Source organism: Plecotus auritus (genome assembly GCF_963455305.1).
Source record: "Plecotus auritus genome assembly, chromosome: 5".
In the NCBI taxonomy this organism is placed as follows: domain Eukaryota; kingdom Metazoa; phylum Chordata; class Mammalia; order Chiroptera; family Vespertilionidae; genus Plecotus; species Plecotus auritus.
In genome coordinates, this window is record NC_137776.1 from 126,296,813 (window position 1) to 126,315,804 (window position 18,992).

Below are 18,992 nucleotides of genomic sequence, written 5' to 3' on the forward strand. Positions count from 1 at the left end.
GCTTTTAAGAAAATGGCTTTGATATATATCATTAATACCTTATCTACATTAAATTAGAAAAAGGTCTCTTCTGCATATAGCAGAATTTAGTAATATACTTAACCTTAGCTTCTGTTTTTTCTTTTTAAAGGTTAAATTAAATTAGTAGTAAATACTAGTGTTCACTATTAGAGTTGACTTTTGAACAATGTGGGCGTGAGGGGTGCCAACCCCCTTTGCAGTAAAAAATCCACATAGAACTTTTGACTCTCCCCAAAACTTAACTACTAATAGCCTACTGTTGACTGGAAGCCTTAATGGTAACAGTCAACTAACACATAATTTGTATATGTATTATATACTATATTCTTAAAGTAAGCTTGAGAAAGAAAGTGTTATGAAAACATAAAGAGAAAATATATTTACAGTATTCATTGAAATAGTACAGTTCAAACCCATGTTCAAAGATCAACATTATTAGTAGTAGTTATTCTCTTAATTGAAATTAGGAAAAATTTCTTACCTACACAAAAGTAAAGAGAAATGAACTTTCTATGTCCCTCTATCACTAACTTGAGCAAGTTATACAACAATAAGTGACCATTTCTATCATATAGCCCCATCAAGTTTTTCTGTGACATCCCTGAAGATTATTTCAAAGCATTCTGGATAATGCCATTTGAACCATAAATATTTTAGGATGTTATCTGGGATAGACTCTTAAAACAGAATCAGTACCTGAAATTCCATGTTATTGAAAGTTGTAGCAGCAGCTGCTTAATGTAGAAAACAACATTCAGAAGGAGTTGGATTTTTGTGCTCATTTATTAGGGAATCTATATAGGTGTTCTTAGTTGTTAAGTTTACATGGAAGCCCTTACTGTTAACTTAGTAATAGGGCACAAAATCATGTTAGGAAGTACTATTTTTGACATTTTTTGTTCTAAAATATCAGTAATCATGTATGAGATTTTATTGTGTTTTTTTTCTCTGAAAAATAAACTTTATCATAATGCTCCAAAGAGCTGTACTACCCTCTTGCTGATAACAGTGACAAATGGAATAATCAAACTAATGATATACCTCCTGTTCCTGTGACTATGTGCAGCAACCCTGCTTCTTACTTGTGGCCCTCAGCTCTACCCTAAGGATTACAAATAAAACATATTACTGTAAGAAATTTCAGGGTCATGTTTTATTTTTTACTTTGATCTTTAGAGGATATCTGAAGTATTAGAAGCTCTAACCGTTTTTTTCATTGGACTCCTTCTAAAGGTTCAAAGACTCTAAATGGAGGATCTGATGCTCAAGACAGTAATCAACCACAACACAATGGAGATAGCAATGAAGAAAGCAAAGATGAGACCAGCAGTAAGAAAAAGTGAGGACATGTTTTAATGGGTTGTAATGTGTTTGCTTTTTATATCACATCATTGTTCCAAGGTTGTTTGTAGAAGGGATTATATTTTGATCAGTTCCCGTATTCAGTAAACAAGATGCAAATCAAAAAGGCAAAATCATAAAAAATCTTCATTTCCCACTAATTTGCCACTGTATTCAAGGGAATAGGTAGGCAGGAATCCAGTTTTTAAAAAATAACTATTCTTTCTTGGACTAAGTTAACTAAATAACCTTTAATAACTGACTTAGGTTCATACTTTCTTGAATTGTGACAGGAGAAAACAAGTTAGATCTAGAATCTCAGGATATTTTGTATTATGATACCCACTCTAGGTATGGAGCCATAGTTACCATGTTCTTGGTCTGTTCCACTGTATATTAAGACAAGGAATCAAGCATCCCTTCTAATTCTGAAATTCAGGGAAATCCTGTCTGTGTGTAACATCCCATCTTTTCAATAAAGATGGTGATATGATGGTATCACAGGCATATAGCATTTTCATGTTCTCTAAAGAGAATTCATTTTAAAGTAGGAAATGATGGAAAGAGCCTGATGCTTCCCTGAGATACAGTGCTTGATCTGCATATTATTGGAAAGATAGAACATGGTAAAATAAAATTTTCAACCAAAAATAGTAACTCTAAATCTTTGGTGATTTAAAAAAAAATCCCCTAATCCCAGTTGTCACACCTTTTTCCCCCCACTTTTCTTTAGGCCATCCAGTGAAGAGAGAGAGACTGAAATATCTCTGAAGGATTCTGCGCTAGATAACTAGGTTGACATACCTGGAATATAAAGAACATTTGAGAAGTTTGTAATGGTTTTCATTAGAAATATTTAGACTGCTGAAAGTTTTAAATTTTTATAAACATAGGTTTTGATGTTTAAAACTTGTTTTAAGGAGGAAATCCCTTTATCTTTGTTTAAAATTAATTAAACATTGCTTAATTGTATTTGTGCAGTATTAACAACTCCATTATACAGTAAATGTGAGGGAAAAGTCATTTAGGAAATGTTGAACTGTTTTTCAAGACATTGGTTGTAGCATATTTTCAATTAGTGTATGTATGTTAATGTGTAATGGATAGTAGAAAAAAGTTACATTTTTAAAACTGCTACTTGTATAAAACTTCCTCTTTTCCCCAATACTGTGGATTTTGTGCATAGTTTTACAAACTTGGATTTACCAGACTGTCTTTTCACTGTTTGTGGTTTTTGTAGGTTACACATTTTTATGGTAGATAAAATGTTAGTTCTATATAATTACTCCCTGCTATCTAAAATTAAGCTCAGTCTACATTGTGCTATATTATCTGCTGCTTTGTAACAATGAGTGGTCTGTATGCCTTTTTGTATGAAAACTAGATATCCAACTGACATAGAACTAATAATTCCACAAGGTACAAAACTCATGTTAACTTTAGAAGGTAATTTAATATTGTGGCTGGGAATTTAGCAGTCACATGACTTTCCTGCACAGAGCAGAATGGCTGTATATAGGAATGAATCTGGCTCTAGGGTTCAGCCATCTATCTAATAAGATCCTTTACATGAACTGTACAGCTGAAACTGAAAACTAAGTTTATTTTTGAGACCTTTCTGAATTTTTTTTTAAAGTCACCCATTAAAGTCACTGAGGAGTATTTTTTTAATTGGAAAACAATCCATGATGCTTATACAGTAAATGATATATAAGGAAACTAACCTATTTGAAAATGGCCATATCAAAAGGAATTTTTATTTCTAGATCATGTATGTGACAGGAATGCAAAAATTGGAAATATTCGTTGCTTTGAGGCAGCAAACAAAGGAGTGGTGTTTGGCTTTTATTATAGTCTGAACATTCACTTATATGGAATAAATCAAGGTGAACCAAATAACCCAAAAGACTTAAGGCTAACTTTTAACAGATAGTATTTCTAAGATCATTTGATGAGGTCAGTTGGTGGTTTTTAGTAGCTAAAATATACTTCTGTTTTGAAACCCTGAATATGGAGAAAAGGCTTTTAATGCTTAAGTGTTTGCATGTGGCATACATTGTATGTTTTGACTGCTTAAATAATTTTGTTTTCATCGATTGATGAAAAGTTAAATTATTTCAGTAGTTGGAATTTAAATTTTGAGAGGTCTTAAAATGGAAGCTAGGACTCAGTGTGTTTTGAGGGAACTTTTGCTATTATATTTGTTTGATCCTTAGCACAATTAAAATTTGGACAGATTATTCTAGTAAAGCCATAAGTGTCAACATGTAAACTTCTTTTGATTAAAGAATTTTTTTATCAAACTGTACTAGTAAATTACTTCTTTGCTATGTACAAAAATGTGTTGGAATTCTGGATTTGCTTCCAAGGGAGTAATTTCTTGGTGTCGTCACAGATATCGTATTGTTTGGAGAGACAGGGAAACTAATCAGCTCAAAATGTCAAAAATAAAGGTAATGTTATTTTTGGTTCACCCTCCCTTTTTCTGTGACCCAGCAAGTTTTCGTAGCTTACCAAGAGTATGTTCAACTTACCACACTCTAACCAGTCTTAATACTCATTTAAAGAAATTTTTGTAAACGATTCATGAAATCTCAGAACTCTTAAGAAAAAGTCAGCCGAAACCGGTTTGGCTCAGTGGATAGAGCGTCGGCCTGCGGACTGAAGGGTCCCGGGTTTGATTCCGGTCAAGGGCATGTACCTTGGTTGCAGGCACATCCCCAGTAGGAGGTGTGCAGGAGGCAGCTGATCGATGTTTCTCTCTCATCGATGTTTCTAACTCTATCCCTCTCCCTTCCTCTCTGTAAAAAATCAATAAAAATATATTTAAAAAAAAAAAAAGAAAAAGAAAAAGTCATACAAGTAATTACCAAGAACTTTCAGGAGCACTTGATTAATTTGAGTTGTGCACTTGGTCAAAATTCCACAACTGGACAAGTCACTTAAAGATAATTTAAATGACAGCTAGGACTGCTCCCTTCACCCTCCACCCCACATTTTTGGTGTGTTTTTGTAAAGCATTTTAACAAATTAGGCTTGACTCAGCAGAATCAATTGTTTGTTTTCTCACATGCTTTGGAAAACTTTCAGAAGTACCATCTGAATCAGAGAACCTGAATCAGGTATCTTTGTTAACAGCTTGACTGGAATACCTTCAGCCTTATAACTGCTGTTATATCATGTGGTTTCAAGTAGTAGGATAATAAAATGGATCATAGCGTACTCACACACTTACCTGGTTGAAGATGCCAAGTCAAGATGAGGTGGCCTGTAGAAGAGCAAAAGCTTCTACAGGGCTCTGAAGGCTTCAATAACAACTTTTGTCCCACTGGACTGGCCAGAGAAGGTGATCTATTGGAAATAGCAAATCTATAATTACACCTTAAGAAAAGAACCTACTGTATAGGCAGAAATGTGTTCAGATTTGTGCTGCGTATAACCTTAAGACTGGATAAGACATTGTGATGTGATTGGAATAAATGTCAAATTATCCTTAAAGGGTACTGAAGCCTGAAAAAGATGTTTAAGGAAATAGGCATTGCTTTTATAGACAGTGATTTTGTGCATGACTATATCCATTATTATATCAAAATCTAATTCATTTCTAAATACAGAAGATGTTAATTCAAGTTCACAACATTTTCACATTTTTCTTCATTAGATAAAATAAGTAACTTTAGTCATGTTGTATTTAACACTGAAATTTGCAGCTATAAAATCCCTGACAGAAGGTATGTTTTATGCCTGTGTGAAATTTGGGAGATCTCTTTAACTGACACATAATACATTGACAAATTCTGGGAGTAACCTGGTTGGATTAGCCTTTTAGATTTTACCAGGAAATGAGAGCAGATATTTAAGCCTTTGTAACATTGGCAAAAAAATTAACCTAGAAGCAGGATAATATTCTAAGTAAGTGATAAAACAAGAATTTCAGTAATAGTATTATTTTAACTAATAATCTTCTTTACCCACTAAAATAAACCGATTGGCACCAGAATTTATCAATGCTTCTGTTATGATAATTTCTGGAATTTTGGTTTTGAGAATATTTTGGTTTTGAAGTGATGAAAATGAGTTAAAAAAATACATACTAATATAAAACCTATAAGGAACACAGTTTAACAATAAATTCATTTTTACCTGTGGAACTTTGAGGAATTGGTTAAATCTGGTTTTCTAGCAGAATTTTAAATTTTAAATTTAGCATCACTGGAAACATGAAAAGTAAAAATTTAGGCAATAGCTTATTGGGACCAACTGCTCACTTATTTATATTGATTCTCTGGTGTACTGACTGAAATCAGTGAATAAGAACACTGCTAGACATACCAGAAACAGGTGCTGTGGTCTTGACACGAATAGACTGAACTGGATATGTTGCATTTAAGTCCATAAAACATTTTACTGCCAACCTTTAAAACACATAGGCTTAGAGACTTCATCAGTTTTTTATTTCTATGGTAAATGTCTGTTCTTACCCATCCAGGGAGTGTGGAATTCAGTTGAATTTATAAATATAACCTAGAAGGAAAGTGAAGTTTTAAATAACATTTTAATTTCCCACCAAAATAAAAAACAAAACAGGTTTCCAGAAAACATTTCAAAATAGGAGCTACAATTTTCCCTGATGATCTGGACCTTGGAATTTATCATAGTTGCTCTTTGGCCCAGAATGAGAGAAGAGAATAAATAGAATTATCATAGTCAGGGAGCCAAAAGAATGAAGAGCTGAGCAGAAAAAAACGCTAGTGTTTTCTTTTTATATACAGAATATTGAGTATTATTGCCCAAGAATAAGTGAGCCAGAGCTAGCAATTCATAGGATCTTGATTTTCCATGTCCCAGTAATCATAGTACATGAAATCTTTGAATCATACAAATATTAAATCGACACTTTAAACTCATACCACGTGATTCACAAAATCAAGAAATGAAGCTTCAATTTAAATGGTATTTCTGTAAAGCTATGAGTATATATATTTAATATCTTTTTATGTTCATTATTCATGTAATGAGTCTACTATTAAAAGTTTTTACTGTACTGCACGGCCAGCATGGCTCAGTGGTTGAGTGTCGATCTATGAACCAGGAGGTCATGGTTCGATTCTTGGTCAGGGCATATGCCAAGGTTGCAATGTGGGGTGTGCAGGAGGCAGCTGATCAATGCTTCTCATCATTGGTGTTTCTATCTCCCTCTTCCTCACCGAAATCAATAAATATATTTTAAAATAAAATGTTTATTGTACAGTTTCTACCAAAACAAGAGCCATCTGTGAGATTAAACTACACAATAGCTGTTAATATTGTATTTATTAAATGGTCTACTTTTATTTTTCCTCATTTTTATTAGATATTTGAAAAATCTTTACCTTGGAAGCCTCATGATATATGGTGTAATTCACATTCTTCAAATAATTTTCAAAGTACTTCCAACACTTGATGTAACATTAATTGAATTTTGCTAATGATTAGCAAAAAAGTATTTAGGATACAATGAATAGGCAAGCCATAGACTGGGAGAAAATCAGAATACATATACATGGCAAAGGATTTGTATTCAATATATAAAGTGCTCCTTCTATAAGATAAATACACTTAAGATGGCAAAATGCACTGAACTGAATAGGAACTATAATGTGTAATAGTAAAATATATTTTTAATCATTTAACTCAAGTTACTTTTATAAGAAAATCTGTAATTTCAAATTTTGGGGGTGGAGTAGGGATAACTTTAGCTGATTATTTCAGGTTGGTCATGCTCCTACAGTGTACACTTTTTATTGGTTATTAATTAAAGGTTCCAGGATCAACATAAGGATAAGCGAGGAATTCCCCCAGTTTGTTGCCTTCTGAGTCATAATGAAGCATTCGGAAGCAAGCATCACAAAAGAAACATGGATCATCTGGTGCAAAACTGTCATTGTTGGTCACCCATCTGTAGTTTAAAAAAAAAAAAAAAAAAAGATCATAATCAACTTTCTCTTGCTCTGAATTATGACTTGTAATATATGTAAATGTAACATTCCCACTATTAACTCCTCATCCTGTCTTATTCATAATTATAATACTTTATAGGATTTTCTGTACATATATACAGACATGTCACTAGCAATACTCTACAAGGCAAAAGGGCAAGTAACGGAGAAACATGCAGGTTTCTCTGAAAGGACTACTTGAAGGTAAGCAGAGAAGAGTACAAATCCATAACTGAAAGCATCATACACTTAACCATGGCATACTTATCCAAGAAACTGTCAATATGAACATAACCCTTTCCTTCTAATAGGCCATCTTGAAAAACAAGTTAGATGCTACAGATCTGGTAAACTTTTGCTTAATTTATCTAACTAGTAAATTAGTACTGGTTAATTTGAAAACTTCAGCTGTTTTAGAATTCAGGATAAAATGTTAGTGTATACAAGTGAGAGATATGTGCACCATTATTCAACTGAAATGTCTTGACTGGAGATGTTACTAGTCACAGGAAAATGCTTTTCAATTTATCTGAATTCTGTTCTCTCATGAAATGTTTTAACATCCCTGGATTCCCATTTTGATCTAATAACTGATTTATGCTTTCCTGTTTATCACTTGGAAAAGCACATTGTGGTGAGGAACCCAAAACAAAGATTAAACGTTGCTCAGCAAACAATTTCCAATCGTTTACAAGAAATGGGAAAGATTTTAAAGGAAGGAAAATGGGTGCCACATCAACTAAACAAAAAACAAATGGAAAACTGAAAAGTCATTAGTAAAATGTTGCTTCAACAGCACCAAAGAAAGTCTTTTTAGCATCGAATTGTGACTGGTGATGAAAAGTGGATTTATTTTGAGTATCCCAAAAGCACAAAACCATGGGTTGACCCAGGTCAACCATCAACATCGACTGCAAGGCCAAACTGCTTCAGAAAGAAGACAATGCTCTGCATTTGGTGGGATCAGGAAGGTGTGGTGTATTATGAGCTAAAACCAAGTGAAACTGTTAATACTGATCGCTACCGACAACAAATAATCAATTTGAACCATGCTTTGATCGTGAAACAACCCGAATGTGCCAGAAGACATGGCAAAGTAATTTTTCTTCATGATGGCGCACCATCACACACTTCAAAACCAGTTAAAGACACGTTAAAAGAAATTGCCTGGGAAGTATTAACCCACCCGCCATATTCACCAGACCTTGCTCCTTCAGATTACCACTTGTTTCAATCGATGGCACATGAAATTTCTGAGCAGCACTTCAAAACATAGGAAGAAGTGGAAAATTGGGTCTCTGAATGGTTTGCCTCAAAACAAGAAAAGTTCTATTGGGACGGTATCCACAAATTACCTGAAAGATGGGGGAAATGTGTAGCTAGCGATGGACATTACTTTGAATAAAGCACTTTTGATGTTTCTCTTGAAATTATTAACCAGTACACCTAATATATATATTATTTTTATTGATTTCAAAAAGGAAGGGAGAGGGGGAGAGAGAAACATCAATGATGAGATAAAGTCATTGATCGGCTACATCCTGCACGCTCCCTACTGGGGATTGAGCTGGCAACCTGGGCATGTGCCCTTGACCAGAATCAAACCCAGGACCCTTTAGTCTACAGGTGACGCTGTATCCACCGAGCCAAACCAGCTAGGGCTATAAAACTGTATTTTGACCTCATTACATGTAAGATGCTTTATTATGGTTTCTTTTTTTAAAAAATACATTTTTATTGATTTTTTTCTTTTATAGAGAGGGAGAGGGGGAAATATCAATTGGCTACTTCCTGCATGCCCCCTACTGGGGATCGAGCCCACAACCCGGGCATGTACCCTGACCAGGAATCAAACCACTGACCTCTTGGTACATGGGTTGATGCTCAACCACTGAGCCATACCTGCTGGGCTGTGCTATCTTTTCATTGAGGAGAAACGACAGATGAGGTTGATTTTGTAAACTGCAGAGGAGACGGAACATGGTTTCCTGAGCATTGTCAACTAAACTTTTGACCTACCCCTGAACTTCTGCTATAGATGTCTAAAAATTCGGTTGTAATCTAATCTGTTCTGCAGCACTTCCCTACTAAATAAGAAAACCCTTTATATTATTTACATTTCAATACTTCTGAAAAAGAAAAAAAGATAACCACTTACCTGGCTGTGTACATTTTACAAACAAAACATTTTCTGGTCCATAGCCAATGCTTCTTGATAAGAAGGGGATAAAGTGTTCTATCCAAGCAGTCATCTCGATGCACAAGCCTTTTGTACATGAGAAAAATAAATGAAGCTATTAAATTATACAAATTTCTGTGATTTGTAAAGAATCAAACATATAACATAGTAGGTATATTTTTCAAATTTTTGCTCATAAAAGTTTTTAATATACATTGACTTGCACACCAGGTTTGACCAAATTGTGTTCCACGAAACACTTTCTCCAAAAGAGCATTTTGGATCAAACAACGCTTTCTATGGAACTTCCCAAATCCCTTCATGTAACATGCATGGTGACTTTCTGAGATGCTATATGCAGCATTTCTTGAATGTATTCCATCACAGAATCCTTGCTTTACTTAGAACTTAGTACCTTTTTATAAAACACTAGTGGCCGGGTGCACAAAATTTGTGCATGGCTAGGGTTCCTAGGCCTGGCCGGTGATCACGGCCGATCTGTGGGGCAACCTGCGAGGCAATTGGGGGGGTCCCCCCCCCCCGCTGGCACCCACCTTGGCCAGCCTAGCGCCGCCAGTTGCCTCCCTCTGGGGACAGCTCCTGTATTGAGCATCTGCCCCCTGGTGGTCAGTGTGCATCACAGTGACCGGTTGTTCCACCGTTCAGTTGATTTGCATATTAGGCTTTTGTTATATAGGATATTTTGAGCAACTAATTGATCTTATTTAAGTATTTTATCTAGCTATTTACCTAGATCAGTGGTCGGCAAACTCATTAGTCAACAGAGCCAAATATCAACAGTACAACGATTGAAATTTCTTTTGAGAGCCAAATTTTTTAAACTTAAACTTCTTCTAACGCCACTTCTTCAAAATAGACTTGCCCAGGCCATGGTATTTTGTGGAAGAGCCACACTCAAGGGGCCAAAGAGCCGCATGTGGCTCGCGAGCCGCTGTTTGCTGACCACTGACCTAGATTAACTGGTTATGTGTCACAACAGGGCTCTTGATTACTAGACGCTCTATTAAAATCTAAATCTGATTCCTGGTATAATATGAACTGGTAGGACTTTAAGATATTGTGAGTGAAAATCTCTATGCTACTAATCAGCTGAGTGGGTTTGGGTAAATCCCTTAACTATGCTGGATCAGATTCTTCATCTGAAAAATGAAAGGGCTGCTTAAGAAGTATTCTAATGGTTCCTAGTCTCTGATATTCTAAAATTTTGTTATTACTATTATTTTTTAAGTAAGAAAGTAGCAATATATCAACTTCACCAGAAGTTGACTAATAAACTTTTTTAAAACAGTTTACTAATTAATAAACTATGGAATGGCATGATATGATTAAATCCATTTGCAAGATGAAAATGACAGTCTAAATCACGCTCCAAAATTGCCCTCAATTTAAGGAATAACACTGTGTGCAGCAATATGCCTACACTATAAGAAATGTAAGAAAAGAGCAGCCAGAACAAAATTTAAAGAACACGTTATTCAAGAAGTGTATATAATTTTGAAATTCACACAAATCTATGTGGTTAATGCGCTCTCCTGGCTCTTCAAAAATTCTACCCAAGGGACAATTGTTTCTCTTTAATTTAGGCCCTTAACATGTCTCTACATAACTACTCTAATTTGGGTTAAATAAATGCTTAATGTTTAAATTATGATGCATTAATACTACCATCTAAGCTACATAACAGACTATAGGTTCCTTTTACTGTGTAACACTTTGTTTTGTAGGTACTAATTCTCTCATGTTTGCATGTGCTGAGCTTTCACTGTTCTGTCACTGATCCAGTTCCCTACTTTCTGACAGAGCAGTAAACATATTCTCCATCTGGCATACACCAACAGGGGGTCTATCAGCTCTGGACACACTTTCCAAGCCCTCCATCCTGCTCCAGTCTCTGAAGGGAGCTGTTCTCCTGCTCTGCCAGCCAGCCATCATTCTGGGGTTCCCTTTCCCATCATTCCGAGAGTTCCTTTTATGTCTTATCTATTCTGTTTTGCATTCCATGCTTTTCTTTTCCAAGTCTAAAGTCTTTGTGTGAAGAACTTTCTCAGGTAGCTTCCAGAGAATCAGTGAATGGGAGGTTGAGGTTTGGAGCCTGTTAACAGAGATCCCAAAGAAAAGGAAGCTGGGACTTTCTGATGCATCAGTTCCTATTACTGGTATAATAGATACATGGGTATATCATTGCTCCTCAAGAAAACTTAAAATGGTCTTGCAGAGGGAATCCCACTGGGGATAGAGCAGGGCTTCTTCCTATATATTGTTCTCATAAATTGAGATGTCCTAAATAAGGAAAAGAAAAGCCACCAGGTATATAAAATTTATAACTAATCTTAAAACTGTTTTAGTCCTTCCCACTTAAAATCTTTATGAAAGCATTGAGACTTCATATTGGTCAAATATTAGAATTATTCTTCCCTTTCTCCAGTTCCTCTTTAACTCCTACAAATTTTGGCAAAAAGACAAGAAACCGAGAAATATGGCTGCAAATTTGCAAAGGGCCTCTATGCTATACAATTTGCGTGATTACTACCTGAGTAACAGCTGTCTAGTACACAAATGGAGACACTTGAAAAAGTACTTACAAAAATTTAACCCTCTAATAAACAGTAAAGCATTTCTCATTATATGTATTTCCCCAAAAATGAACAACAGAGGATGCAAAGTTGGTCACTGAATGGAAAGCACTTATTTTTGCTGTTGCCAAGCCAAGCTGCACCGATAATTACTTTTATTCCTCTTATTAAAAATACAACTGTGCTTTTATACTGCAAAACACAGAAAAGGAAAACAAGAAATAAAATGTTCTGAGTAATGCCACTTACCTTATGTCAGTAATGACAACAACATGTTCACAGTCTCCCTGGTGACAGTATAAATAGGGAAAACCCATTTTAATATTTAAGTCATTGAAGGTAAAATCTTCCATTTTAGCAGTCTGAAACTTTCCATAGCCTCTGTCATGGGACTCTGACCACTCAATGATAGTTCTGAGGTGGGGAGAAAAGGCAAGATATGTATCATTGCTCCACAAAAAAACTAGAAATGACTAACAACAGTTTGTGACTGCAGTACTTCACAAAACCTGGCTCACCTATTAACTGGACAGTTACCATCTTGAAATGAAAATCATATTGTTGGTGTATGCTGGAATTAGGAATTCTGAATTTTTCTTCATCTGTTAGAGCAGCAGTTCTCAAAGTGTGGTTCCTGAGACCCCACAGGGGTTCATGAGGTCAAAATTATCTTTACAATAACCCTAAAATGTTATTTGCTGCCCTTTCAACTCTTATTCTCTCCTAAATAACCATTTTTCTGGAGACTACATGACATGGTTTATCACTTCAGACTTAATGAAAAATGTGTAACAATGTCACTCTGCTCACTATTTTATTCTGAAAAAGTTATTTTTCACAAAAATGTTAATGTTTAAATTAGTCAATATTTCTTAGTCTGAATTGCTAATATGGTACATGTTGATAACTTTAACCCACATAAATAAAAGGCTCCTGGGAGTCCTCAATTATTTACAGTATAAAGAAGTGCTAAGCCCTAACCGGTTTGGCTCAGTGGATATAGAGCATCGGCCTGCGGACTGAAGGGTCCCAGGTTCGATTCCGGTCAAGGGCATGTACCTTGGTTGCAGGCACATCCCCAGAAGGAGGTGTGCAGGAGGCAGCTGATCGATGTTTCTCTCTCATTGATGTTTCTAACTCTCTATCCCTCTCCCTTCCTCTCTGTGGAAAGTCAGTAAAATATATTTTTTAAAAAAAGAAGTGCTAAGGCCAACGAGATTGAGAACTGCTACATTAGAATATAAATACAAATGGCTATAATAAAGGAGAATTTATATAAACATTCAGAAAAATATATGTATATACTCTATTTGCCAGGACACTGATAATAAAACTGTAGTCTGCCCAGCCAGTGTGGCTCAGTAGTTGAGTGTTGACCCATGAACCAGGAGGTCATAGTTCAATTCCCGGTCACGGCAAATGCCCAGGTTGCAGGCTCTATTCCAGTGTGAGCCATGCAGGAGGCAGCTGATCATTGATTCTCATCATTGATGTTTCTCTCTCTCTCTCCCTCTCCCTTCCACTCTGAAATCAATAGAAATATATTTTTAAAAAGTGTGATCTAATTCACATGATCATCAGATGCAAATTTTTCATGTTTTGTACTTAAGCAACCATATACATCACGTAGAGCCAACAACTGTGCACACTAAACAAGCAGAAAAAGTGAGAGATTTACTGCTACCATCTAATACGAAGAACAGACAATAAATTGTTTAAGGGAATTTAGTTTCTTTTTTAGATGTATCTCAGGCTCAAATGAGTTAGTGTAATTTCTAAAATAGCAGATAATACATTTAAAAAACAATTAGAGCCAGCAAGATCCTGAAGTGGGTGATGTGTGCTTTTGGTAGCAAAATGTTCTTCCTGGAATAAAAATGTTGATTAATTAGTACCTAAACCAACCTTTTTCACATATTTTAAAAATGGAGAGACGCCCTAGCTGGTTTGGCTCAGTGGAAAGAGCATCAGCCTGCGGACTGAAGGGTCCCGGGTTCGAATCCGGTCAGGGGCATGTGCCTTGGTTGCAGGCACATCCCCAGTGGGGGCTGTGCAGGAGGCAGCTGGTCGATGTTTCTCTCTCAACGATGTTTCTGACTCTCTATCTCTCTCCCTTCCTCTCTGTAAAAAATCAATAAAATATATTTAAAAAAAAAAAAATGGAGAGACAATTTCTTACCCCAAATCAACAAAAACTAATAAAATAATTCCTTGGCAAATATCGTTAACAGACCAGTTAAAGGATTTGTGGAGACTACCATTTTGAGAACTAGAACCTGGAAAGACTGAGAAAAATTTTGGAAATTGTACCTGCTCAGATCTCTGCATTCAGGGTATCTTCTATCGTTATAAAATGTTCCTTCAAAATAAAAGAAGGCTGATTTGTATAGGTCCTATAAGAAAACACATGGTATTGAGAAAAAGGAATTAGAAAATTGCTCTAAGTATTAAATAAAAATTTGTATGACATAAAATTACACTAATATGTTTAACAATAACTATGCAACTTCAGAGAATAGGCTCAGCTCATTCATTAATTTGTTTAATATTTAATGGAAACCTCCTATGTAACCTATGTAAATATTATATTAGTTACCAGGCATAAAGGTATAAAATTTTATCCTATTGCTATTTTAATTACTAGGTTTGATTTAAATTTGTATATTCTGAGATTCATGAAAGAAATCCAAATAGAAATGAAATAAACTTCAGTATTATTTTATTACTAGAGGCCCGGTGCACAAAATTCGTGCATGGGGGGGGGAGTGTCCCTCAGCCCAGCCTTTACCCTCTCCAATGTGGGACCCCTTGAGGGATGTCTGACTGCCCGTATAGGCCCGATCCCACTGGGATTGGGCCTACACGGGCAGTTGGAGATCCCTCTCACAATCCAGGACTGCTGGCTCCCAACTGCTCGCCTGCCTCTGCCTGATTGCCCCTAACCGCTTCTGCCTGCCACCTTGATCACCCCCTAACCACTCCACTGCCAGCCTGATTGACACCTAACTGTTCCCCAGCTGGCCCGATTGCCCCTAACTGCCCTCCCCTGCTGGCCTGGCCACCCCAACAGCCCTCTCCTGCAGGCCTGGGTCACCCCGCAACTGTCCTTCCCTGCAGGCCTGGTCCCCCCACAACTGCCCTCCCCTGCTGGCCTGGTCTTCCCCAATTGCCCTCCTCTGCTGGCCTGGTCACCTCTAACTGCCCTCCCTGCTGGCCTGATCGCCCACAACTGTCCTCCTCTGTAGACCTGGCCTCCCCCAACTGCCCTCCTCTGCCAGCCCGGTCACCCCTAACTGCCCTCCCTGCTGGCCTGATCACCCCTAACTGCCCTCCCCTGCAGGCCTGGTCCCCCCACAACTGCCCTCCTCAGCCGACCTGGTCACCCCTAACTGCCCACAACTGCCCTCCCCTGCCAGCCATCTTGTGTCCACATGAGGGTGGCCATCTTGTGTCTTGGAGTGATGGTCAATTTGCATATTAATCTTTTATTAGATAGGATATGCATACAGCAATGACAGTTATTTTGGATATTAGAACTAAAGACTAAACAGCCATATATTTGGTGTTTCCCAGTGACAATAATAACCATAGTTATGTTTATCTACCATTTAAAAATTTTTTCAATGTGCTTTTATAAAAATTCCCTCTTTATATGTTCAATAACTCTTAGGCAGGCAGAATGTGAATTTCTATTCTTACTCAAGCAATCTTGCCCAAAGTACTATAGTAGTTGCACGACCGGTCTGAACCTTTACGTTTCTTTTCTTTTTTTAAATATATTTTTATTGGCTGGCTGACGCTACCGGGCTTGAGAGGTTGTTTGCACAGTGAGCTAAAGATGAATATCAGAAGACCTGGATCTCAGCTAGAGAACAATATTCTAGTTACTGGGCTATCAGCAAGTGGACCTTTTGAAAGACATGATCTTCTTTGAAAAGGTTTTTCTTGTGTGAAAAATGAACTTTTGCCCAGTCATCCTCTTGAATTACTAGAAAAAAATTTCCAGCTCTACCAAGATAAAATGAATTTTTCCACACTGAGAAACATCCAGGGTCTGTTTGCTCCACTAACATTGCAAATGGAATTCAAGGCAGTGCAACAGGTTCAGCGTCTTCCATTTCTTCTCATCTTAAACATTTCATTGGATAGTTGGAGGGGTAATGATGAGACTATTGGATTTGAAGATATTCTTAATGACCCATCACAAGGTGAACTAATGGGAGAACCACACTTGATGGTGGAATATACACTTGGTTTACTGTAATGTAGTGAGCTGACCATGGAAATGGAGGGGCTACATCTTGTTTATAGTCATTTTTTTTACTATAATTTTACATACACATTAAAAGTACTGACACATGTAAAAAAAAAAGTTTTATTGATTTGAGAGGGGAAGGGAGAGAGAGAAACATGGATCATCTGCCTCCTGCATGCATCCTTCTGGGGACTGAAACTGCAACCCAGGCATGTACCCTATCCTGGAACTGAACCGGCAACCTCTTGGTGCACAAGACGACATTCAACCAACTGAGCCACACCCACAAGGGCTGAACTCTTAGGTTTCTTAACTTTCAGTCTATCAGACTTTCTATCACAGGGTGTCTCTTAATCCCGACTACATAACAGAATCACAAAACCATCAAAGATTAAGTCTCATCTCAGATCCGTTAAATCAGACGCCCTGAGGATGTATCTCAGACACCAGTGTTGTCCCAAGCTCCCCCAGTGATTAAATGTGCAACCTGTGCTGAGAACCACTCGTTAGACTTGTCTTTCACCATATGCTTGGAATTAGACCCCTGGGAGAGGGTAAAAAGATCTATGTTCTCTTCTTTAACCTACACTTCCCTGTGGGACCTGTAAAATCAAAATACCTGGCATGCTATTTTACAGGATTGTGATGAGAATCAAAAGCAGTGTATGAACTACAAAAGACATATAAGCTTCAGGTATTAAAATAATTTTACCTAATTACTTAATTAGATAACCTAATTTCATGCTACTACTTTAAAGTTTTTATTTTTCTTCACTGTCTCATTTACAGGTCTGGCATTGGTGTCAGACAACCAGACACCCTTACAAGACTGGCTTTGCTGTGTCCCCTTGACAGCTCACTGTATCTCTCTGACTCTCTTTTTCTTCGTGAAAATATGAGTAAAACCATTACCTTCCTCCCAGATGGTTGCAGAGATAAAAGGATATGATATACTATAATGCCATGTCTGGCTGCTGTTAACACAAAACCTGACACTTAATATACTTCTAGACTCTCAAAGAGGTCAGCCAGGGTCTAAAATAAAGGTTCTGAAAGAATAAATACTGCCTTACTTAGGAGACAAAAGAGAAAGTTTAGTGTACATAAAATTTTGTTCATCACAAAATGTTTCTACAGAACTTCATTTTAAGAGACTTAGGCAACTTAGTTCTTTGGCATTACTATTAACTAGAGGCTCGGTGCATGGATTCGTGCACTGGTGGGGTCCCTCGGCGTAGCCTGCGGGAATCGGGCCAAAACCGGCAGTCCAACACCACCTACTGCTCCTGCTCATCCCGGCCCTGCTGCGCTTGCTGCCACTGCCACTCAGTAGGCTCACTGACACTCCGCTGAGGTCTCCGGGCTGTGGCGGCCAGCCGTGAGCCCTGCGTCTGGTGCCCGGTGGTCAGCTGAGCAGCGCTCCCACTGTGGGAGCGCACTGACCACCAGGGGGCAGCTCCTGTGTTGAGTGTCTTCCCCCTGGTGGTCAGTGCACATCATAGTGACTGGTCAACCGGTTGTTCGGTCACTTAGGCTTTCATATATATAGATAAATTAGAAGGGAACTCTAAAAGAAAAAAAAATATTTTCCATCTAAATCCTAAGTCATCCACGCCCTGGCCAGGTAGGTCAGTTGATTGGAGTGTCATCCCAACCCACCAGGGTTGGGCACATACAGTAACCAACTAGTGAATGCGTAAGTAAATGGAACAACAAATCGATGTTTCTCTCTCTTCCTCTCTTTTCAAATCAATCAATCAATCAATAAAATTAAAAAACAATACAAAACAAAAAATAAATTGTAAGTCTTCCATTAAACATTGAGCTTGAGGTTTCTGTGGTTTATTCATTTATTCAACAACTATTTGGGCACTTCCTCTGTGCCATACACCATCAAAAGAATAAAGACATAAACATCACTGAACAAAACAAAATGTCCAGTAGGCACTAAAAATTAATGGTTTGGAAATCACGAGAGAATGTGGCTACAGGGAGAGAGATTAACCAAGATTAGAGTACACCTAAAAATAAAACCATGAAAACTGGGGGGGAAGGTCAGGAGAAGAATTAGAATAAGAACAAGTAAGACAAAACCTAAGTTATAACATTTATGTGGCTGATGGCACAGGAACAAATAAAAATGGAGATTATGGTGGCTCTTGTCCACACTTGTCTCCATTCTAGCTGATCCAAACCTCTTTTCACTCTTCTACAGGAGGTGCTGCCCCTCCTAAGTGGGCCAGTAACTCTGAGGTCCTCTGCTGGTCGTACCAGGTAAAAGAGTTAGTTCAAGCTTGCACATCATGAAATTCAGGAGGATCAAAGCCCTACTACTTTACTGGGCAAGGAATCCCTTCTGAAAACGTCCTGGATAGCAGTCTGCCAGTCTTCTCCTTTGCATAATTATCTAGTGAGTGTGTCAGTTTCTCTGTCCTCCTGAGAGCATCACCCAGAAAACCACCAGCAATGACCAACATCAGATGCTATGTCCCTGTTTGGTAGTGGTCATCGAACAGGCAGGTCCTTCTATGGGCAATGAGATTCTCACCTAGACTCCAACCCTTTGCTGGAGTCTCCGTTTACAAGCTCACATAGAGTTTGAAAGAGAAGAGCTTGAACAGCAA

The 18,992-nt window shown here is 37.4% G+C and overlaps 2 protein-coding genes across 5 annotated transcripts in view; one reads left to right on the forward strand and one right to left on the reverse strand.

Annotated features, from left to right (window-relative positions):
• PSIP1 (PC4 and SRSF1 interacting protein 1) overlaps positions 1 to 3,668 on the forward strand; it is a 40,169-nt gene extending 36,501 nt beyond the window's left edge. The window contains exons 15-16 of the mRNA XM_080668399.1: positions 1,255 to 1,360; positions 2,096 to 3,668. Of these exons, the coding sequence (XP_080524525.1) occupies positions 1,255 to 1,360; positions 2,096 to 2,156 (167 nt within the window). The 3' untranslated portion in view covers positions 2,157 to 3,668. The remainder of the gene's footprint in view (positions 1 to 1,254; positions 1,361 to 2,095) is intronic.
• Positions 1 to 18,992, reverse strand: part of SNAPC3 (small nuclear RNA activating complex polypeptide 3) — a 40,090-nt gene that overhangs the window by 7,860 nt on the left and 13,238 nt on the right. The window contains exons 6-12 of one of the 4 annotated variants that reach the window (XM_080668406.1): positions 14,424 to 14,506; positions 12,363 to 12,527; positions 9,499 to 9,606; positions 6,735 to 7,300; positions 5,695 to 5,886; positions 4,598 to 4,713; positions 1,353 to 2,166 (exon numbers count right to left, since the gene is read on the reverse strand). In XM_080668406.1, the coding sequence (XP_080524532.1) occupies positions 7,153 to 7,300; positions 9,499 to 9,606; positions 12,363 to 12,527; positions 14,424 to 14,506 (504 nt within the window). In that variant the 3' untranslated portion in view covers positions 1,353 to 2,166; positions 4,598 to 4,713; positions 5,695 to 5,886; positions 6,735 to 7,152. Of the gene's footprint in view, positions 1 to 1,350; positions 2,167 to 4,597; positions 4,714 to 5,694; positions 7,301 to 9,498; positions 9,607 to 12,362; positions 12,528 to 14,423; positions 14,507 to 18,992 lie in introns of those variants that run through there. The other 3 variants (XM_080668405.1, XM_080668404.1, XM_080668403.1) reach the window with 3 other exon arrangements.